Raw genomic sequence first — 23249 nt, forward strand, 5'->3', positions numbered from 1 at the left:
CTTGTATCTTGATATTAATTTTTAAAACATTATATAAATAAAAAAAAATTACATTTGATTATGATATTTATTTATAACAATATCACATCGTATAAAACATCTTTTAATATTTATCTACAGCACGCTTTTAAGCCTTTTATGCTAACAGGAAGTTCTCTGTAGTATTAACCCGGAAATGATCCTATCGTGCCATCATTGGGGAGAAAAACGGCATTATTGTTGTTGTGTGGAATTTAAACCGCGTTTGTTTTGTTTTTAGCTCTTAAATAGATGTTTAATTATTGTTGAAGATGCCGTACGCCAACCAGCCGACGGTGAAAATCACAGAGCTGACGGACGAAAATGTGAAGTTTGTAATTGAGAACACGGACCTAGCGTGAGTGCTAAAGCTAAAGCTAAAGCTAAAGCTGCTAGCATAATAATAACAATAATAATTAATAGATGTTTAAACTACTGAATACTTTCCTTTTTAAACGTATTATGGATCATATTTTTGTATCAGTGTAAAAATTATTATCTCGAAATTACACAAAAAGGGAAGGAGAGAATTTATTCATAATGGTTGAATCTGATTGGTCAGAAGGTGCTGGTTAATTTTTATCATTATTATTATTATGATGTTAATTAACAGCAGGTCTGAAGGTAGTTTCGACTCCAAGCGTTTTACTCTTATTAGCTTCGAGACGGTGTAAAAATAATGGAACGACAGGCTATAGGGATGTGGTAGACTGTTGTTTAAGGTGTTTTACTACTGACCAAAAGGTCATGAGCTCGAATCCCAGGTCCACCAGGCTATAGGGATGTGGTAGCTTAGTGTTATGGTGTTGGACTACTGACCAGAAGGTCATGAGTTCAAATCCCAGGTCCACCAGGCTAGAGGAATGTGATAGATCAGTGTTATGGTGTTGGATTACTGACCAGAAGGTCTTGAGTTCAAATCCCAGGTCCACCAAGCTGCCACTGCTTGGCCCCTGAGCAAAGCCCTTGACCTTCAATTGCTCAGTTGTATAAATTGAAATAATTGTAAGTCACTCTGGATAAGGGTGTCTGCTAAATGCTGTAAATGTTAGTCTTTTGCTTCACTGAAATGTTTTGGTTTAATTGCCTCGGAGTAGGGTTTGGTGGTAGTGTAGTGGTTAACGCATTCCAACAATGATCGGAAAGGTTCGAATCCCAGGTCCGCCAAGCTGCCACTGCTCGGGCTCCTGAGCAAGGGCCTTGACCTTCTATTGCTCAGGTGTATAAAATGAGATTAATTGTAATTCGCTTTAGGTAAAGGGCATCTGCCAAATAACGAAGTAAATGTACTGTCGCTAATATTTACATATGGTCTAATGTAATGATCACAGGAACTTGTGGAGGTTCAACACTAAATGTAGCTACAAATTAAAATGGTACATTAGTTTCAGATTAATTTCCTAAAACTGCACGTCCTTTATTCCTTTACACAAGTAATGCTTTATGAGGTGATGTTAATTATATATATATATATATTGTTTTCCCAGTTCTAATAAAATCTGCTTTTCTTTTTAAACAGAGTTGCCAACTCTATCAGGCGAGTGTTTATGTCCGAGGTTCCAACTATCGGTGAGTGTCTTCACGTTACTTCAGAAACCTAAACGTTATTTTAAAAAGGACTCTAACGTGTTTCTCTGTTTTCATGTCTGTAGCAATCGACTGGGTTCAGATCGACGCCAATTCTTCAGTTCTTCATGATGAGTTCATCGCACACAGAGTGGGTGTGTGTCGGCGCTTCAAGTCTTTTCCTCCTCCTGATGCTTTCGTCATGATCCTGTGCATCATGTGTATGAGACTGAATGATGTCATGCTGTGTTTTTTTAATGTAATTTTATTTAGGGCTCATACCGCTGACCAGTGATGACATAGTAGACAAAATGCAGTATTCAAGGGTGAGTTTATTAGATGGTTTAATCATGTTCGAATAAAAATAACAGATGTCCTGTTTCTCTGGATACTTTGTGTACATTTCTGACCAACATCTTTAGCAGCTGTAGAAACTGCTACTGTGTTAATGTAGTGCAGACTTTATACATCTTTACCACCGTTTCTCTGTTAGGACTGCACGTGTGATGATTTCTGTCCAGAGTGCTCAGTGGAACTCACACTGGACGTGAGATGTACGGAAGATCAGACACGTCACGTGACTTCACGGGATCTGCTGTCTAATAACCCTCGAGTTATCCCTGTGAGTCACACTAACCTGTTCTTCATCTCTCTCTCACTCTCACACACACACACTCTCTCACACACACTCTCACACACACTCTCACACACTCTCTCTCTCTCTCACACACACACACACTCTCAAACACAGACTCTCACACACACTCTCTCACACACACACACACTCTCTCACACACTCTCAAACACACACTCTCTCTCTCTCTCTCACGCACACACACACACTCTCAAACACAGACTCTCACACACACTCTCACACACACACACACACTCACACACACACATTCTCACACACACACATTCTCACTAACACACACACACACACTCTCACACACACACTCTCACACACACTCACACACACACACACATTCTCACACACACACACAGCCTTTCTGTCTTTTCTTGGTTGTTTTTGTTTTGTTTTGTTTTGTTTTTTGCACATAAGCCAAAATCCTTATCAAACTCCTTTTCTTTCTTCAGGTGACATCCAGAAGTCGAGATAACGACCCCAATGACTACGTAGAGCAGGACGGTGAGGATCTTGATTCTTTCTTCCAGTCAGCGCTCATATCCATTCTTTTCAGATTCTGTACCTATAAAATGAAAAGCACACGTTTTTTACGCTCCCTCCAGATTCACTGGATCAGCAGGGCTGCCGAGTGTCTTTAGTTCCACACATGAGCCCTGAGGTTAATGAGACGTGTCCAGATCCTCATACATTTCCCTTAAACTGCACTGAGCTCAAATAGATTTGTTTATGCGATATCAGGAGGCGACGTTATCTATAAAACTTAACGTGAGGATGTCACAGAGAAATAATCTGCCTTAGTTACTAGTGGCTGCTGTAACCTACTTACCCTTGGTCCTGTCCTCCTCTCAATTTCAGACATCCTGTTGGTGAAGCTGCGAAAGGGCCAAGAGCTCCGACTCCGAGCATACGCAAAGAAGGGCTTCGGCAAGGAACACGCCAAGTGGAACCCGACAGCAGGGGTGGCCTTCGAGTACGACCCAGATAACGCTCTGAGACACACAGTGTACCCCCGTCCTGAGGAATGGTATGTGTCGTTTTTATTGTGAAATCCGGCAGAACTTGTGATGTTCAACATATCTGCTATTTTAAAAATGTGTTTATGTGGATCATCTTTCACTCAAGTCCGTGTTTAAGCTGTTACAATAGAAACCGTAGAGTATTAAAATAATCTAGTGTTTTTGCCCTGAAGCTGGAACTGCTGTCAGAGCTGCTATTATGGAAAATTAATCAACTCCTTCTGACCAATCAGATTAGAGAATTCCACAGCACTGGAACACTCATTTGTGGGTCTTTTTCCTACCCCAGGCCGAAGAGCGAGTACTCCGAGCTCGAGGATGAAGAAGTTCAAGCTCCATACGACCCCAACGGCAAACCAGAGCGGTAACTAACAGCATGTGTTACATAATAGATCAACAGTTACAGCCCTCTGAAGGCTTGTGATCATTTAGTCATCCATTGATGCAATCATTATTTTTATTGTATAGAAGTCCAAAAGTCTCGTATTCTTCAAAAACGACACTATATGGCTAAAAGCATGTTCCCCCCTCACCGTAACACCCATATGTAAGCTCTCACCAAACTGTCGGAAACACAACCGCACAGAAAGTCTTTGTATGATGTGTTAGAAATGCCTCTGTGCACAAAGTACAAGCTCCATGAAGACAAGTGGAAGTCTGGAGTGTCCCGCACAGAGCTCGGACTCTGACTCAACCCCACTGGACACCTTTGGGATGAACTGGAACACAGACTGAACCCCAGACCTCCTCACTCTTATATCATCAGTGTCTGATCTCACTAATGTTCTTATAGCTGAATGATCACAAATCCACACAGACTCACTCCAACAAACGCTCATGAGCTTGATGATCAGGGGGCACATACTTTAGCCATATAGTGTATGTTTTATAGGAAATGATAATCAATTCCTTGCAAAATCCAGTAACTGTCGCGATAAACCGATCAGACATGTTTAATACATAAATGTTGTGTATTTGCGAGCTGTATTTTTTGCTCTACGTGACGAGAGAGCAACTTGTATTCCACAGGTTTTACTATAACGTGGAGTCGTGCGGTTCTCTCCGGCCCGAGACGATCGTGATGTCCGCACTCGCCGTGCTAAAGAAGAAACTAAGCGACCTGCAGACTCAGCTGAGCCACGAGATCCAGAGCGACGTCCTCACCATCAATTAAGCGGAGTTGAGAGCGAGAGTTGTGGACAGATGATGTACAGCAGGAAGCGGGTTTATATATTTTGTACTATATGGGCTGATGAGGAGCTCTTACTGACGAATCCACGAATAAATTTTCTTGATAAATGCAAACTGGATTTTGTATTGAATTCTATTCAATACCTTTGAGGGATAAAAACCTGCTTGCTTAGCGGACCAGGTTTTGTGTTGGGTCTTTTAATCGATAACTCTTCATTTGTGAGCTTGCCATGCTTCCAATCTTACTCTCTGGATTCCATTTATCGTCTCGTTATGGTAAAGATTAGTTTAAACTCGGAGCGATGAGGTGGTTTTGTGAGCTGCTTGCATGACAACCAAAGCAGCTACAGTTCACATGAGAAATCTAGCAAAAAAAAAAGTCCAAAAGTTTGTAGACACTGTAGTGGAAATTTTAAATATCATTAGTGTATGTGCTTTCATGGTAAATTCTGTGTGTCAGACTTACAATTTTACGCCATTTAGCAGACACTTTTATCCAGAGTGACTTACAGCTGAGGAATTGAGAGTTAAGGGCCTTGCTCAGGGGCCCAGCAGTGGCAGCTTAGTCCTGGGGTACGAACCCATGACCTTCCGATCAATAGTCCAACACTGTAACCACTGAGCTACCACATCCCACACTTAGGGAGAGAGAGAACAGGAACCCGTGACCCTGCCATAAACTTTCCTGCAACAAATGGTCCTGCCTTAAACATTCTATGTGTTAAAAGGATGAGAACTAAGCTGGTGCACGTGCTGGATAAGATCTGACCTTACTGGGGTGACTGAGAGGTCACATAAACACAAGCACACACACATACCAGGCTACACAAGCACACACCTAGGGTATAAAAGGGAATCACTAAACTTTGTCTCTTCATTGTGTAGACTCGGCACTCTGCGCTGTTGGAAGACGCCTTTTGCTGCAGCAAAATAAATATCATCTTGACTTCTTTTGCTTTTACCACCAACTCTGTTTCTGACTGTGTTTTTTTATATGTAGATCAAAACTGCCACCACAACACCTGACCATCACACTCGCATGTGCTTGTTGAACATCCCGTTCCAGATTTATTCCCCCTTTCACTCTTCTGGAAAGGCTTTCTGCTAGATGTTGGAGCGTGGCTGTGGGGATTTGTGATCATTCAGTTACATGAGCATCAGTGAATCAGACACTGATGTTAGAATGTTGAAGATTCTCCAGTTCCAGTTCATCCCAATGCTGTTCAGTAGGGCTGAGTCACGTGAGTTCTTCTGCTCCAAACCTTGTCTTCATGGAACTCAGGATCATTGTCATGCTGGAAAAACGTTTGGGTCTCTTAAATCCAGTGAAGGGAAATCGTCAAGCTACAGCATACAGAAACATTCTGTACTATTAATCATTATGGTGACAGTTTAAGGAAGAAACACATATGGGTGTGACGATCATGGGTCACATACTTTTGCACGTATAGTGTATAAATCAATTTTGAACGCTGGCAGTCAAATATTTTTGATGCAATATTCTGTAGTATTCATTACCTCTGTTCTTTAAGTAGTAATTTTCTTACATCCTGCATAAATTTAAAGGTGGGGTCTCCGTTGTTTGAGAAATGCTTCAGAAAACTGCGTCGGGCCGTCAAACAAAACAAAAACAAAACTATCGTGTAGCCAATGAGCAGAAAGGGGCGTGTCTTGTCAATATGGGCGGAGAGAGTGTTCAGTGCGCATGTGTGACATTAGCAGAAAGCGGTTTTAACATTGACATGGAGGATAAAAACAAAGAAAGAAAGAGAAGAAAGGCTTACGATAAGGTAAGAAGTAGGACGTGTTAATATAGGATCAGCTTTCCAGCGCTGGAGAGAACTGAATGTCTTCCGCGTGAAACTGAGATAAACCTTTCGCGGTACAACACACAGTACTACAAAAACACATCTGTATTACCATAGTATTACTCATTGAGTTCATTTATTGATAAAAATATCCCCTCGGCCATCTGCCCCAACAGGTTCTGCCATAATAGTTGTCTGTGTTATACTTGGGTTATACTTGTCTGGTGTATGTGTGGGGCGGAGCTATCAAAACAGGGGTGGGACCCAGTTGGGTTAGGGGCGTGTTTGTTTTGGTGATTTCAAATGTCAACATTGGCTTTCAAACATCGGAGACCCCACCTTTAAACCTCTCTGCATTCTCTGGGTAAATGTAAATGTAGAAAGACCACAAGAGGGCAGCAGAGAACAGCAGTTATATTTCTTACACGAGAAAACTGCTTAACTAAGGAAAAGTAAAAGGACTTCAGGTAAAATTTTCTGCATTTTAAACACTGAAAAGATTTTTAAAGGCATTAAAATTCTCTGAAAGGTTTTACATGAAACACGGGTTTGTAGATTTATTTCTTCCTGCTTTGTTTGTTTTTTTTTTTTTTTTTGTACATATTAAAGTTTATAGAGGAAAAGTCTGCTCACGTTTTAATCATTTAGACTGAAATCAATCAAAGGATCTTCAGCACAAAATAGCATTTTGTATGTAGGTGACGTTTCTTACCACGTATTCGGATTCCTGTCCGAATGTTATGAGCTCTCGACCTCTTAGATACGTCACTTATTTAGGATCAGATGAAATGTCATGTATCTGTGGAGAAATCGGATCCAGGTTAGAAAGCCGCACAGGTGAATTTTAACGTGCCGTGATGTGTGATTTATATCTTTTTTTTCGTGTGTAAATTATTCACACCACACAAATCTAAATTTTAACTTCATCTTTTTAATTACAGGATCTAAAAGAAGCAGGTGACAGCCATTAGCTCAATATTTAAATAGTTTTCTATTTCACTGAGACCTATATATAAATTCTTGATTGATTGATTGAAATAGCATCGATATACTGTACGTGGAATACTGGCAAAACCCCCCCCCACCCCCACCACCAAAAAAATAAAATAAAATATTAAATTAAAAATAATAAATAAATACCCAAACAGTTTCCCTTAAGAGTGTGTATTGCTTCTTAACCGATGTCACATCAATTTTTGCCACACCACAAGTCAGTTAAATGTCATACAAATCTCAAATATTTCTATAAATCTTTAAAATACTGTGCTGTTTTTTTTTTTTCTCCTAAAATAAGCTATATAGAGATGATCGATAACGCTAACTCCTCTAAGGTAGAGATAAGCAAACACGTTGCTGCACTTTTTCACTGCATACTTACACCACTGTGTGTTTCACTGTCTTCTCTTACAATCCCTCAGTTCACATGTAAACCCAGGACAAACAAAACGCACACAATTCTGCTGGAGGTGCGAAGTGATAACAACACGATCGTTTGTAACTCGTCTGAACGGCGTATGTGATGGGTTCATGTGAATGGAACAAACCGTTTAGATTAAATCGATCCCGATCCGACCGGTAACGAGGAGCTGATCGGACAATTTTTCTCCTTGTTGAGTTAGTAAAATAAGTTTATACAGTAAATGAAGTTTAAAAGAAAAACTCCACCCGGATACACGTTTAATATCTTTAGAGTGAAATATCTGTAAACTAAAGGTGTTAGTTTGCTTTATTTCCGTTATTCTTTTGAGAAGTTAGCGGATGTTCGTGGACGAATGTTGGCGCGTTTTAATAGGAAAATAAATAAATAAATAAAAAATCCGTCATTACAAACATAACTGATAACAGTCAGGTTTTTTGCTGCTTGCGTTTTCTTTGCTGAACGACGTATTAAAGAGACAGGGTTTCTGCAGGGTTTAATCAGTCAAATTTAAGACTTTTTAAGACCTTTGCATTTTAACACACATTATGATTTGAATTTATGACCTACACGAATTACGATAAATAATTTCAGTCATTAAAATTCCTTTCAAAAGTCTTTATTACTGACTTTCATTGAAAGTAACAAGTTTTATTATTTAAAGAGTAATTCTATTATTATAGTATTCAACACCCACAGGACCTCCGCTTTCAGTGTGGAGGTTGATCCGAAACCACTGTGTGTGACACTGGATGCGACAGAAACGGAATCCCGCGCTGTACTTGTATCGGGTAACGTTAGTGACGGAGCCGAACAAAACTGACGGATCGCCTGCACCCGCTGCAGGCGTTTTACAGCAACGATATGCTTTTCCGACTTTGCATGCGACTTCAAGGCTTTTATGCCTAAACTAGACAGCTCCAACGTCTTCTTACACAGAGTGCAATAGGCTTTATACCGATTGTTAGCGACGGGCTTGAGCCAGCTACTAAACGCACCGTCTTCGAGCCACAGATCGTTAAAGGTACATTTTCCCATTGTGATAGCCAGGATGATTTTAATTAAACTAAGCAGTGACTCAGTATGATACAGTAGGTTCGGAGTTCGCGCGGGTTTCTGTGAAAGTCCTTCCGACAAGTCTGTATGCTGCCGCATGGACCTTGTAGTTCTGGAACGCTGTGATACCAGTGTGATACCACCCAGATTCCTCATACAGAACTACAACAGGCGAAACAAATGAATGCCAAAGCGCATTTTGATTGAAGAACAAATTAAAGGACGAGCATATCAATTTAAGACGTGGCTAAATGTTTTTTATGACCTTGTATGGAAAATCCGGACGTTTCTATGTCTTTTTATGGCCTTAAATTCTTTTTATGACCCCGCGGAAACCCTGAAGAGAAATCCGACAATGTTCCAGAATTCACTGCAGCTGTATGATGCAGTTGGTTAGTGAACTAGGAGACGATGAGCGCAATGACGTTAACGGCGTTATTGACAGTAGATAAAAGATGGAATCTGAAAACTATGAAGAGTTTCGAGTAGGTGAGAGTGCTGGACAGACTAAAGGACTAAAGTGCCACGGCATCATTTATATTTAGGTAGTGACCAGGGCATGGGATTAAAACCAACTGCACTACACACGAGTTAATTCCAAAGATTAATATTCGAGTCATTAGACGGTGGAGTTTTCCTTTAACTAGCTGTATTGTTTTGCTGGTGCTGTGGAGTTAAACAAAATCTTATATACATCATGCAGTGAGATTTCATCAAGAATTTTAATACTGACTCGATGCTAGTCGGTGTTTAATGCATGAGAGCCAACACTGAGCCTATGAGAATGGTCCTTAAAGAGCAACTTGAGCGTTTTTGTTTCCCGTTGTCTCCGATTTGCTCACTGGGGATCTACGTAAATTCTCAGTGAAACTCTTCTGTATCAATGTCCTTTGTTAAAAGTGCTACATATCGTCGTGTCAGGCGGAAACCTCGTATGTCCAAATTTGGTCAATTTCATATTTTTTCACATATCGATGCTATTGGTCAGTCCCCACGTGGGTCTGTTATTTTTACAAGTTATTAACCAATCTAAAGTCTTGAAAATAGCTTGAGCACAAATCTCATAACTACACTGGACACTTCAACTGTCCACCTCTTCCTCACTGTGAGCTTCGCGGGATATTTCTCCTCAAGAAGAGTCGCAACGAATCAACACGTCTTCTGAGGTAAATGTCTTCAAAACACTGGGCTCAAAGAAAAGAAATCTTGACCCCCGCTAGTTCTGGTGCTCGTCTGAGGACAGGAATTTAGCGCAAGACAATCCACTGCAACGCGGACTAAACCCTGTGCACTGCAGATAAGGTACGGCGTTTTTTTAATTTCCTGAAAAGTAACGGTATTGGAGATACGAGGATTCCGCCCGACAGCGACGATATATAGATTCAATTGAAAAATAAATGTATAGAATCTTTAGAAGGAAATGGTCAGTATCTTTATATTCGGGATTCTTACTATTTCTGTCAGTATGTCATGCACGTCTGTTATTGAACACTTCTTTGTACCTAAGTTTTGATGGATTTGAGCTCAAACGGATTGTAAAATCTTTCATACATTCTTGCTGATTATTTGTCATTTGTAACGGACATAAATTGTTTACATTAAATTAAAAAAGAATGCAAAGAAAGAAGATTTTTCTAGAGGTCTAAGACTTTCTCACCTCACTGTATATGCTGTGTATATACAGTACAGTATATTCAAATCAACTCCACATCCAACAATCGGCTGTTAATGAACATAGCTCTTTTTTCCTGTGATGATCTTGTCTGACTGCTCCGTTCCAAACGCTCGTCTTTGGTTAATGTTGAATATGTTTGAAGGTATCTGTCACACTACACACTACACTCGATTGCCGAGTGAACCTGTTGCTTTTGCACATGGCTTTTCAGGAGATAAATAAACCTACAGTAAATGGTTGGAATGACAAGCATGTTTCTGTCTCTTCGACCAGCACGATGATGTATTTTGACAGCGTGGGAATGAATAAGCTTTCCTCTCTGGATAAACTGACGTCACACACCGTTACTCCAAGGCCAGTGCGTGCCATAATGAAATAAGATATAATAGTCTCGAGACTTTTTTTTTTCCTTGAAAGTCACTGGAGTTGCTCTTTCACCTCTTACTCCTCAGCTTAATCCTTAGATTGGATTCTACCGTACGTTGATTCTGTCAAATGAATAAATGTATGCAACAATCAAACTAAAATGCCCCACCATGGTAAAGAAGGTCATGGTTATCTCCAAACACAAAGGTAAGAACAAAGCAGCACTGCAGGGATGAGTAATCTGTAAACCGTACAGCTGGAACAGAAAAAAAAAAGATTCAGTGCAGTTACAGATTGCCTAAAGCAACATGTTGGAAAAAAAGACTCACTCACTTGCATTCAAATCACAAAGCAACTATAGAACTATAGCTAGTAAACCACCGACCGTTTTACAATTTGAGACAGTAATATGTGTGATAGTTTTGCTTGCAGTTGACAGACACATTCAGGTCATTGGCTCAAGTGTACACTGGTACCTAACAGCTGTATGCTGAAACATCAAGGGTGTTTCTCTGAAGGCAACTATTCAAATTTTCAAGCATAAATACACTAAACCTTACATAAATATCTCTGCTTTCTTAATCCATTTTAATCAAGTACTCGCCAGTCAGTGTAATGAGAATGCACACACACACAAAAAAAAAAAAACAGCTGGAAAGTAATCTCAATATAGTGAAGGAATACTAGAACGCTCTAGTCTAGTATGTCTAGGATGTTTACAACTGAATCGAATGGCAGGAATGCAGTCAAACCTCACAATGTGGAAGACAAGCGATATCAGTAGATATTACACTTCAGAAAGACTTGAGTGATTTTGACCCATTCTGACAAATATCTTATGTTTTACTGGAATCAAAAACAAAAAGACAAAAAGACAGAAGTGACGCCTTCACGTTTCTGGTGAAGATGCTGGGGTCGTGAACATGTGAACTGAGGAACAGCATGGCAAATGCGCTCATCTTAAAAATTCATGTACATCCCGGTCAAATATGTAGAAGGAAGATAAAAAGCATGACTTTTCAGCCACTACACATTTGATCCTTCCCTTTTTGCTGAAGAAATATTCTCTGGTTAATTGTCTTAGCAAAGATAGAAAATGGAAGGCCAGCTCTGCTGGTTCTTCAGTTCATTCACATGAGGCCTGAGACCATAAAACCCAAAAACAGCAATGAGCTCTAGTGTGTGTGGACTGTACAGTGTGTTTGGCATGTCACGGTCCGTAACTGGCTGGAACTTTCAAGTACAAAGAGCTTTGTGCTTTGTGCACATCTTTAACACAGAACCTTGTCAGAACCTTTTCTTCAGGATACGATTGTTCCCTAGAAATCCTTTCCAGCTGACAGGGAAAAAAAAAATCCAAGGTATTTAAATAAGCAAAACAAAAATGAGAGAGTAACAGATAAAACTCAAGAACAAAAGAAGGTTTGTGCTGTCCCAGTCTCATCTGTCGAGCAGCAGCTTGAGTGCTCGCTCGATGTTCATGCGATGACCGACACGTGTCACTCCCAGGTCAATTAGGTCCTGTTTCTGCAGACTGGGCAGGTGTGTGCCCTCTATGTCATTCTCCAGGAAGGCGTCTCTGTGCTCGGCCAGGTTGAGGCTTTCCAGCCAGTCAGCCACATCCTCTTTTGTCCATGAAAGAACTTCCTTGGTGGCAAATGGCTTGCCGGAGGCCGCCTGGAGGAACGAGAGGGGTGAAGGTGAGCGACTACGGCCCTGTACAGAGGACGTGGTGCTCACCGCGGGTAGAGAGGAGGAGGATGAGGAACAGCTCAGAATTGGAGGAGGAGATGTGATGCTTGGGCTCGAGGGATGGCGGTGATGATGCAAACTCTCAGCCTGACGGCATGGTGATGGCGCAGACACGTTCGGGCCGGGCTGATTGGTGAAGGACACGCCGGGGTTCGGTTGGGTTCCTGAGATGAGGGACACACCGTCCTGATTTCTAAAGAAAAATAGGGAGAGGAACAAAAATGGGAAGAAATGAACCCAGAAAAATAAGTCAATAATAGGTTTTTGGTCATCAGGTAACTGTGAAATAGGTCAAGGTGACTTACTTATAAGGGCTTGAAAAGAGCGGACAAACGTTCAACTACAAGACATGTCACCCTTACTCGCAAGTCTTATAGAAACGAGGGAATAGAAAGATATCGTATAAGGTAAACATTTTTGCACCTGCAAAAAGGCACATATAAACAAAAGTTTTCCCTACACTGGTGAACCAGACAACTTGAACAGAACTAAAAGCAAACTGGCTCAAAACCAATCTTTGTAAACCTATACAAACTTCACAATCACTAAAGAATGAATAAATCAAATTGATACAAGTACTACGTAAACAGGGTATTCTGGGTCAGTTAATTGGTCCGAAAATAACCCGAGATTTCCATAGTAAATGAAACTCAGGCTTACAAAGTGGGAGGAAGCAGCAGTGTGTCTTCTTTAAGATGTGGGCCAATATAGGCACAGAACCCAAGCTACTAATACACAGATCAAGCTGTTCTGCTTTTTAAGACTAATAAACTGCAATGAAACACATTCACCTTCGTCATCACTAGCACTAGATGACATTTTTGTACTTGGGTAAGGGGGCTCTTGAAAACCCTCATGGGGGCAGTTGGTGTGATATAATGACTGAGTAATAACTGGGTTGCGTTCCAAATCAGGCAAATACACATACACAAGCCCTAACACACCGCTCCCTCTTCTATGGTTTGGTCCGTGTTCATCACACCGATGTTGCTCATCTCATCCTCAAGGCTGTTCTCATTATTAGGTTGCTAGGCAACTCATTCTTTCATGGGCTCAGCACACACACACACACACACAAATCTGTGTAGCTTAATGAATGTCTGTGTTACTGGGGCAGGTGTACGTGGATGTGATAAGTGACATACCTCAATCCAAAATGAGTTCTACATCCTGGGGGAGAGTCTAGTGCTTCCCCAGACTTTGGTGCTTTGTCTTTGCTGACATGTTGCAGAACAGAGTTCATTTCATTCAAGCCTTGGGGTTTTGTCTCTGGTCCATGGGGGTTTTTCAGATCCAGAGGTTCACCCCAAAGCTTTGAGGTTCTTTGTGTTGGAGTTTTTAGAGGCTCTGGTGGGGCAGTTCCCAGGGGTGGTGGGGGGATTGAGGAGGGCACCCGGAAAGAGCTTATGGTCTCCTCATTTAAGGCGTCCTTGTAAAGTGCGTTGCTCTTGTTGACGGCATACTTGGCTTTAGGCTTGGGCAGAACCTGTGCCCTGTCCACCAGAAAGGCCTGACCGTCTGCATAGACCATGCAAGTGTCCAGAGTCTCTCCTCCTTCTGACGATAAGGTGGAGATGCTGGATACAGTGGAGACTGTACTCGTGGTCTCCAGCTGAGGGTCTCCACTGCTCCGGCTGTCCACTTCAATGCCTGAGTCAATAATGGGCTCATAGACATCCAGAGGACCTGTAGGAAAGCTGGGAGGTGTGCAGTTAGTAAGAACTGTTGGTCTCTTGATCTCTTGATCTCGAGAGTTGCTTGTGGTTAAATGGGGATAATAGGGAGAAAGTGTTGGTCCACTCATACCATTGGATTTCTGTTTAAGTAGCTCATTGAGTGCCCCTGATTGGTCTTCCGGGATGTCAAAACTGTTGGCAAACTCTAATGGAGGAGGCAGAGGTTCAGCAAACACAAACTCCTCATCGATGTCAACAGATGCCAGAGGTGGTGGAGGAATACCAAAGGGGAGTTTGACAGGTTCATCTACAGAGCTGACAGAGATCATGGTTTTTGGTGGCACAGCAGAGAGAGGCTTTGGTGTTGCAGGCTTTGCAGGAGCTGGCTGATTGGGATCACGAAGCTCCCCAGGTGTGCTGTCAGGACAAACATCCTCATCTCTCTCTCCTTCGGGCAAACTGTTCTCCTCAGTTTTGACCCCATCTGTTGTATGAACCATAAGAAGCCCTGCTGACTTCTTTTGAGATGTGTCCACAATGTTAATCATCATATTCTTCTTTTCCTCTGCCCTTTTCTCAGGCTTGCCCAGGTCCAGCTGGAACTTGGACTCGGTCTCGTACTTGGATTCTGTCATCTGTCTCCGCAGGCCTCCCCGTGGCCTGCCCATGGTGGCAGTGCTGGAAAAACTCACTTCGACACTGGGCCGAAGTTTTGTGTCAATAAAAAGTGGCTTGTTGAGGTCCAGTTTTAATGGGTCACTCTTAAGTGGCAAAGGCTGTGACTGCTCTCTCATGGCCCGGTCTCTGGCAGCTAATGCTAAGGCTAAAGGAGAATTTGGGTCTAGCGGTTTTCCGGTGACAGGGTGAACATAGTTTCCGCTCCCTGAGCTGTAGGTCTTGTGAGCTGGCAGGCTGACGGGACTCTGACCTGTTCTAGTGTTGAGTACCTCCCGCACCATAGTGGGTTCTGGGCTGTTGAAGTCTGTGACATTACCCCCTCCTCGAGGAATGCTGAGCAGGGACGAAGGGGGAGCCATGAGCCGACGCAGGCGCTCATCGCTGCTAAACATGCCTTCGTCAATGGATTTTGAGTGTCTCAGACGAGGGGTAGGAGTGGGAGCCACATCTTCATCACCAGCATCTGTGGATCTGAAAGATGGGGCATTTCTGTGAAGCTCTAGCCGTTTCCCCCTGCCTGCACTAGAAGCCATTGCTGTTGCAAAAGGGCTTCCTGTACTGACATTATCCTCTGGACGGAGCTGGCCTGGGTGGTCAAGTGTAGTCGTCTCGATCTCCATACTGCTGCCCTGGCTGCTCTTTCCACTGCTGCTGGTAGAGGGCTCCTTGATGATGATGGTGGGTATAGGGATGGAGCAGGTCTTCTCTGGGCTGTCCTCTACATTGGACTGTTTCACAAGCATGCCCTTTCTCCGTGCAGGCTTGTTTGGAACAAACAGGGCAGCATTAGCCATTTTGCCGACGTCTGAGTATGGGTTCTCGGGAACATGGGCCCGGCGCATATGAAGGCTCTGCTGAGCAGTTGGACTGTTGCTGTAGTCCTCTGTATCATACTGTTCAGAGTTCTCTCGGTAATACATTCCTTGTTCTCTCCAACCTGACCCAAGGTTTGACTCTGGTCTTTCTGAAGAAGCGTTGTTCACAGTAGGACTTTGAGCAGTGAAACCTGGTCGGATTGTGCCATAACCATGTCCAGCAGGTGTGGGGGCATTGTTGTGGGGAGGAGATGGAGGGGAAATAGCTGGTGGTGGGGGAATGTCCTCTGATGTGTCAGGCATTGATAGGCTCCTTGTAAATTTTAACATGGGAGGAGTGAGAAACTGCTTTTCTTCTTCAGTTACCCCTGTGGTTGGATAATAACAGCCAATTACTCTGAGAGCACCCAGCTCAAATTCTGGCAAACAAGCAATTACTTTTTCAAAGGTTTCCAATATTACATACAAAACAAAACAAAAAATGTTGTTTTTTTACTGGATCTAATCCATAAAATGTTTTTAAATAAATACTGTTTCGTTTTATTATAAACACAATAAGTTTGTTCTTTCTAGGATTAAAAAATAGAAAGCATTTCTGAGCAGGGTACTGTTGGTTCATAAGTTACTCATGAAACGTGTAAAGGTGTAAAAGTTCTAAACACAAAGTGATGTATTGTCATTACAATGCTACTGTTTTTTTTGTAACTGAATACTTGCCTATTGATGTCTGTCTGCGGATGGTTCCTTTTGGTACACCCAAAAACGGGCCTTTAGGAGTTGCTGTTACCGATGGGGAATCCACTGATATATCCTGGCTGTTGCACAGTGACTGCACAACAACAAAGATAGTTCTATTAAGACGGTGTTTTATTCCACTTTTACTATAAAGCTATTCTAGACAAAACAATTGTGCACTTCAAAACTTTGGGGGAACAGTTTGGGGAAGGCCAACATATGGATGTGAAAATCGGGTGTCCACATACTTTTGATCATACATTGCATATATAAAGTTTTTTGTTTATAATAATACTAATAATAATAATAATAATAATAATAATCAACCTCCTCTACAGTACCTCTCATAACATTTCATTAGTACTCATTTTGCATGAAACAAATATCCATATTGGACCTAAAGCCATGCTTACATTCATTTCTGGGGCAACAAAGCACCTGCTTGTGGGACGCGGTTTAACAGCTGCGACCCTCACGTCCACATTCGCATTGTCCCACACCGGTTTCTGGGGAGGGACGACCTCCTCCACTTTATCTGCAAATCAGCACAGTTTCTATTTAGGGATCGGGAAGTGACAGGACACTACGTCTAATAGAATCAAGCCATTATCCTCTCACAGGATGTACAGAATAAAAAAAGAACCCAAACCAAGCAAGGGATAGGAGACAGAAATAAGTACATTGACATTGGTCAAGGTCAAAGCCGTGCAAGCTCTTCCCGATTCCAAGGGAATGTGTCTCAGCGGCCACTGCACAACATGCTAGCGGTAGCGTTTACTTTCATACAGCTCCCATGCATGGGAAATGATTACTTAGGGTGACGTGAAAAACAATCCTCTTCTTCTGAGCCACAATATCTGAAAGCTGATCATCTACACAGGGGCGGAGGAGAGGGAAGTTCAGTGTCGGATTTACTGCCATAACATTTGTCAAGTGTGCATCTGTGTTTACACGCACTCAAACATACTCTCTCACACACACACACACACACACACACATATATATAAATATAAAATCTTTCTCTATTTTGGTGTCATTATGTCATACTCCTGTTCAACATAACTAGGTTTCTGATACTGACACACACCATGGACATCTTATAGAGCGCCTACGTACCTACACAACAATGATGCCTGTGTCTATCTGTGCTTCCCTGTTTGTTCTCTGTTTCTACCCATTCAGTTCAAAGCTTGACGGGAGAAGTAAGATCATTTCGTCTGCTCATCGTTGGTAAAATGAGTGCCAGCATCTTTGCACTGAAAATATGGCATTACATTTTGCAGGTGGATTGTTGCTATATTAGATGTCTGCAGCAAGATTTCCATGACAACACCTCATTGCAGAATGATTCAAAGCTGTAGAGGGTCCTCTTACAATGATGGGTAGCTAGAACGCTAGCACCTCCTCATCCTTTACCAAGAATCAGCTTTAACAGTGAGACTGTAACACTTCCAGTGTGGCATATCAATTTCTGGTAGAAGAAATCACTTCCATTTGCATTTTCACAATAAAAATTACAGATTCAGCTCTGCAAAGCATTCTTTTTTGCAAATTCAGTATGCGTGGCTTGTTTACTCTACCAAATGAATTTATCATGTAATTTTAAATATACTTATATATATCAACACTTCACATGGCATCGGCATCTGGTTGAGGCTAGAGTTGTGCATGGGGACTGGGATCCCATGTAGCACAACGAAAAAGTGAAGCTTTCAAACTATAACAGTTAAGAAACGCTTGATGCATTTACAGCATCCTTAGTAAGCACCCTGTCAGGGGCACAGTCATGGTTAAAATAATGTGTTCATAGTTAAAAATATATCAGTGGTGGGCAAAAACAAAAATAAAAACAGTATGGGTGGGATAAAAGAAAAAAAAAAAACACAAACATTATTTTGCATATTTTATTTTTGTGACCAATTATGAGATTCACAACTGATGCGGATGAGGTTCAGGAACTGTCAGGGCCAGAATGTTGACAGCGCTGCATTTCAACAGATAGATACAGATACGGATATTTGAAGCACTAAAGAGGTGCAAATAGTGACATTATGTTAAGATCTTTACAAATATATACATGTAGAAGATCTATATAAAATTATTAATGTATGTGTTGAATATACATTTAATAATTTAATAAATCCTGGCTGTAAAACTCACCCTTCTTTTTCCTCAAAGTAGCTTTAACATAAAAGAACATTCAGTTTTATTCATGAACGGATATTCACACGTCATTTACATAAAAGAAGAGGGACTCAAAACAGATGAAAGGCATCAGAATGACGTTAACCTGGATAAAATGTAATGCCATATCACACAGTTACATGGCTTTCATGCAAACGACTTCTACTCTATACAAAATCTAGCAGAACAAGACAGGACAGATTGAACAGTAGGAGGACAGAAACATATTCAGATCTAACGTTTTTAAATTAAACATTCTTTGTTGTTTTTAATCTAATGCTGTGTATGTGCAAATAAACGTGTTCAATTTAGCAGAGAAAACTAGAACCAGAAGCAAAATCTGTGTCTGTGATGCTTTCGAAATGATCAAACATTAGAACACAGAAATCTGAAACCAAATTCATGCAACCTGGCACTGAAAAGCGAGAGTTGATCAGCCTACCATTACTCTGATATAAATAGGAATACATTTCTTTGATTTTCTGCTTTCAGTGGGGGTTAAAACACAGATACTAAAACACAGAACTCACTGGAAGATCGTATGAGTTCTTAAAAATATATCATGACCCAGAAAGATAGACCACACAGACCAATTTCTGTTCTTTATACACAGTATAGAGTCAAAGACCACCAACGGCTATATTCTGTTACTCAGAAACCATGCACACACAAACACACACACAGGATATGAGCATGCTGATTAATTACAATGGAAAAACAAAACAAACCTTTATCCACTTTTTCAGGCAAAAAAAAAAAAAAAAAAGAAAAACAGGAGACATTAGCGCACGTTATTTGAGTTCTGAGAAATCAGAACTGTAAGCTAACGGCACTAAACATGAGTGACATTAGAGAACAAGTTGTTTGTAGCTTGTGGGCAGAGAAAATATAGTAGTCATAACATAATGTAAGTGCTTCTAAATCTAACTACTAACACATGTGTAACAACACACTAATCTGAGTTTGATTTATGTGCCACATCCTAGGAATCAGACTAACTTCAATGGCAAATTAACAAAGCAATCAAACGCTAGTAGCTAAATGATCTACACTAACAATCTCTTCTACATCCACCTAAGTTCGCTTTTTCTTCATAATGATTGGATACACATTTACAGAGAGGTTGTATATGGCAGGATAAGATTAAACCATTGGTTATACGGTTTCTTATTCATCAAATTGTAAAGTTGTCAGTGGGGAACTGAAGAAACATAGGACCACACAGAATAATCCAGACCAGTTGCTTTAATCCAGTTGGTTTATCGCTGTTCTGTGTCTCATAAAAAAAATATGTCACTTAGATGCTTGCTAGTGGGACATTTTCTAAATATTTATAATAATTTAACATGTTTTTAATCGTCATGTATGGGATAGTTGGTGCCTAAGGAGATTAATATAAGAAAACCAATACAATACATTATTGTCACTTTTTTTTTTTTAGATCAGCATCTTAAACTCAGGTTTAATGGATCGTCTATAAACCATGGATGGATCGTCTCAATGTAAAATTGTACCCTACAGAGACCAGTGCAGATCTACCAAGGCATCAGATATCAAAATGTCCAACTTTGTCAAATTATATTACAGAAAAAAAATTGATCTTTTTTGTAGAGCACATTCCTTTAGGTACTGTTGAACCATTTGTGGTGTGTTGGTGTATTGTGCTTACCCATGTCCTCTAGTTCTGAGGTCATGGATTTGGAGCGTGTGGATAGTGCAGTGGATGGGGCTCTCCTAGGAGGGGCCGGAGCTTAGCCAGGGGAAAAAAAAAAGTGTAATTAACCTTGAGCTAGTGTTTGGCATTTCAAACTGCGAATTAAAACACTTAATTCGGCACACTGAAGTAAAATGAAAAGGCCACAGAGTTCTCTTTCTGAACAGATTTAGTAACAGTGATAGTGATAGTAATAGATTTCGTGGCTCCTGTGTGGTGTAATAGTTCGAATCCGGCTGTTGCCACAACCATCTGTGGTCGGGAGCAAAATAAATGACAATTGTGAATTGAATGAATTGATCTCTAAAAAAAAAAAAAAAAAAAAAAAAATCAACATTATGGGAAGCAATCATCTTTTATATGAGGATTTCAGATTTATTAGTAACACCAAAGCGGCTTTTAGAGCTTAAAGAAACCTTGTTGATCCGTAATATGTAAATACAATAATATGTAAATACAATTATTTATAATAATGTAAATTTAATATGTAAATAAGGAGCGCAATGAAAAGACGCGTTTGATGTAGGTACCTTTTTTTCGTGCCGTATCATCAGGGTCAGGATTTCTGCTGACAGTCACGACTTTGATGATGAGATGATTTCCCCCGTGACGGATCATATTAACCACCTGTTTGTGGCCCACCTTCACCACGTTGTCCTTGTTAACCTGAGACAGAAAAAAAAGGAGGAGAAACAAATATAGAAATCTGTTCAATATCAAACCACTGGGTAGAATTTTCTTTTGTGTAAACTCCAGAACTTGATATTAAGCCCATTTCCAGACAAATATTTTGGTATATGTGTTACAGTGTAAACTAGTTGATGGTCAAATGCTATGAGGAATAGTGTTATAGTAATATGACTATTTTGCAGCACAGCATTTTGTAGTGTACAGCCACTGAGATAATGAGATAATGGTCCCAACTGGGTTTCCCTGCTATTGCTAGTCTAACAATAGTAGCATGAACATCGCAATCTAATGGCAGGCAAAATGTTCACAAATCCTCGTGGTTGGAATATGTAGCCTTTCAGATTTGTTTGTAAATGTTCTCAACCGACTCATATGTGTCCTGAACAGATCTTATCTGAAACAACAAGCATGCTTGCAATCAGTTCAGTTTGCATAAAAACGTGAAGTTATCATTTATTCCTAATAAGCAATGATGGTGGTGAGGTAAAACTCCCTATGATGATATGAGGAGGAAACCTTGAGAAGAACCAGAGTCAAAAGGGAACCCATACTGATCTGGGTGACAGACAATGTCATAGTCTCTAGACAATCCTTTGTAACACACTCGCTAGCTCTGCAGGTCAGTTAACAGCTTATGAGCTGCTCATGATAAGAGCGAGAAGGTGCAAAATTACCAGTGGTGTAAAGTAATGAATTACAAATACACTCCCTACTGTAATTGAGTAGTTTTTCTTAGGAATTGTACTTTTAATTTTACATGAGTACATTTTTAGGGCTGTATCTGTACTTTTACTGCGCTATTTTCCCTCAACCTGCCGTCGCTACTTTGTTTAATTTTTCCTGTCAACGGTGATTGGTTAAGGAGAATAATCAGTCACCTGATTCCCGTCCAATCAAATTGCGCAAAGAAAACTTGCATCAGACAGACTTCAAGACTCCTGGTGCCGCGGTTGGCGCTAATTTAATTTAACCATGGAGGAGGATGGAGGAAGTGTGGTGGGTGATTCAGCGTGCAACACCTCAAATACACAACTTTTGAATCTTTGGCCACACCTGAAGGAGTTTTATGCAGTGAAGGCGAAGAAGGGCAATTGTGTCATTATGTCATGTCACCCTTGCCTGCTAAACCAGCTGAAATATCAGCATTCAAGAGTTCTTCCTCTAATTTTGGTTGCTCATTCAGTGCTAGCAGGCGAAAATAAAACTGTTGGAGAAATATTTTTTATTTTTTTGCTGCAACATCCATAAAAGAGAATGATACTGTAAGCTATATTTCTAATTTGCAGGGTATAAGGTGGAATAACATTCATACAGCATAATAATTACTCACTACTCTTGCGTACTTTTAAATGGGCTACTTTTTACTCGTACTTTGAGTAGTATTTAGGACGGGTACCTTTACTCTACTCATACTACATTTTTTGGGAAGTAGTAGTTTGATTTTGCAGTACTCTTTCCACCACTGAAAATTACGTGTTATATAGTTACTACTGATACGTCTGTAACGGTATTGCATATGTGTGTGTTTTTAATATTTTTAATGCTTAGATGAGACATTAGTATGCAGTACTGAAAGTGAGACGCTCTGAACAGTCAAACCAGAATAATGTGACTTTAATTCCCACAAGATATTCATGAACATTTCACAAGGACAACTCATCTTTGTAGTTTGTCATACCTTTGCACAGGTTTAAAAAGATTGTGGACAACAACATTGTGCACAGAATCTATCTCTCATCATGCAACGTGAACATAACCAGGATGAATAAAAACGGATCTATTTGAATAATACATGCCCTTTTTGAGCCCATCAAAATAAACAAATAAATGAATGAAATATAGCTTAGTCATTACTTTGTGTTGAGTGTATACTGAACTGTGCCTGCTTTGGGTTCTCTGATTTTATAACAGTTATACTGTAGTGCTTGTCTGTGGGATGTCATTATCACCCACTGAACCACAATAAAAAAAATTATAATAATAAAATAAAATTCTGTCATCCTCTCTCTCTCTCTCCCTCCCTCCCTAACACAATTCCACCAGATCAACAATTAGCCTTCAAGTTTTACCTATACATGGTTTTAGAAATCATTTTATTATTACACACCTTTTGACCAGATTGAGATTTCAACTGTGTTGTTTATTATTAGTCTAAGATTTCTGGTGTGTCTACAGTTACTACAGGTTTCTGAGATATTACTGAAGAAATAATAACCTTTAGGCTTTAAAGCGTTGTTTGTTTA

General features: G+C 40.5%; 2 protein-coding genes across 5 annotated transcripts in view; one reads left to right on the plus strand and one right to left on the minus strand.

Moving 5' to 3' along the window:
- Window positions 1–174: 174 nt before the first annotated feature.
- On the plus strand, window positions 175–4554 carry polr2c (RNA polymerase II subunit C). Its single transcript, XM_060885720.1, has 9 exons — window positions 175–376; window positions 1538–1587; window positions 1671–1739; window positions 1858–1910; window positions 2078–2206; window positions 2683–2734; window positions 3089–3257; window positions 3539–3613; window positions 4279–4554. Exons 1-9 carry the CDS (start codon window positions 291–293, stop codon window positions 4421–4423), a joined length of 828 nt encoding a protein of 275 aa, XP_060741703.1. The 5' UTR covers window positions 175–290; the 3' UTR covers window positions 4424–4554.
- A 2839-nt stretch (window positions 4555–7393) lies between these two features.
- shank2b (SH3 and multiple ankyrin repeat domains 2b) overlaps window positions 7394–23249 on the minus strand; it is a 114808-nt gene continuing 98952 nt past the window's right edge. For 2 of the 4 annotated variants that reach the window (XM_060885500.1, XM_060885502.1), the window contains 6 exons: window positions 20847–20982; window positions 20272–20352; window positions 16832–16953; window positions 16401–16512; window positions 13660–16051; window positions 7394–12707 (listed from right to left, as the gene is read on the minus strand). In XM_060885500.1, the coding sequence (XP_060741483.1) occupies window positions 12203–12707; window positions 13660–16051; window positions 16401–16512; window positions 16832–16953; window positions 20272–20352; window positions 20847–20982 (3348 nt within the window). In that variant the 3' untranslated portion in view covers window positions 7394–12202. Of the gene's footprint in view, window positions 12708–13659; window positions 16052–16400; window positions 16513–16831; window positions 16954–17230; window positions 18129–20271; window positions 20353–20846; window positions 20983–23249 lie in introns of those variants that run through there. The other 2 variants (XM_060885499.1, XM_060885503.1) reach the window with 2 other exon arrangements.

The sequence above is a fragment of the Tachysurus vachellii genome, chromosome 13 (assembly GCF_030014155.1).
Source record: "Tachysurus vachellii isolate PV-2020 chromosome 13, HZAU_Pvac_v1, whole genome shotgun sequence".
Lineage (NCBI taxonomy): Eukaryota > Metazoa > Chordata > Actinopteri > Siluriformes > Bagridae > Tachysurus > Tachysurus vachellii.

What these genes read in the sequence shown, in the direction of transcription:
- polr2c (XM_060885720.1), top strand. Translation starts at nt 291, where the DNA reads ATGCCGTACGCCAACCAGCCGACGGTGAAAATCACAGAGCTGACGGAC. An exon ending in GTCCGAGGTTCCAACTATCG is followed by an intron (nt 1,588 to 1,670) that starts GTGAGTGTCTTC and finishes TCATGTCTGTAG; the next exon opens with CAATCGACTGGGTTCAGATC. An exon ending in TGACTACGTAGAGCAGGACG is followed by an intron (nt 2,735 to 3,088) that starts GTGAGGATCTTG and finishes TCTCAATTTCAG; the next exon opens with ACATCCTGTTGGTGAAGCTG.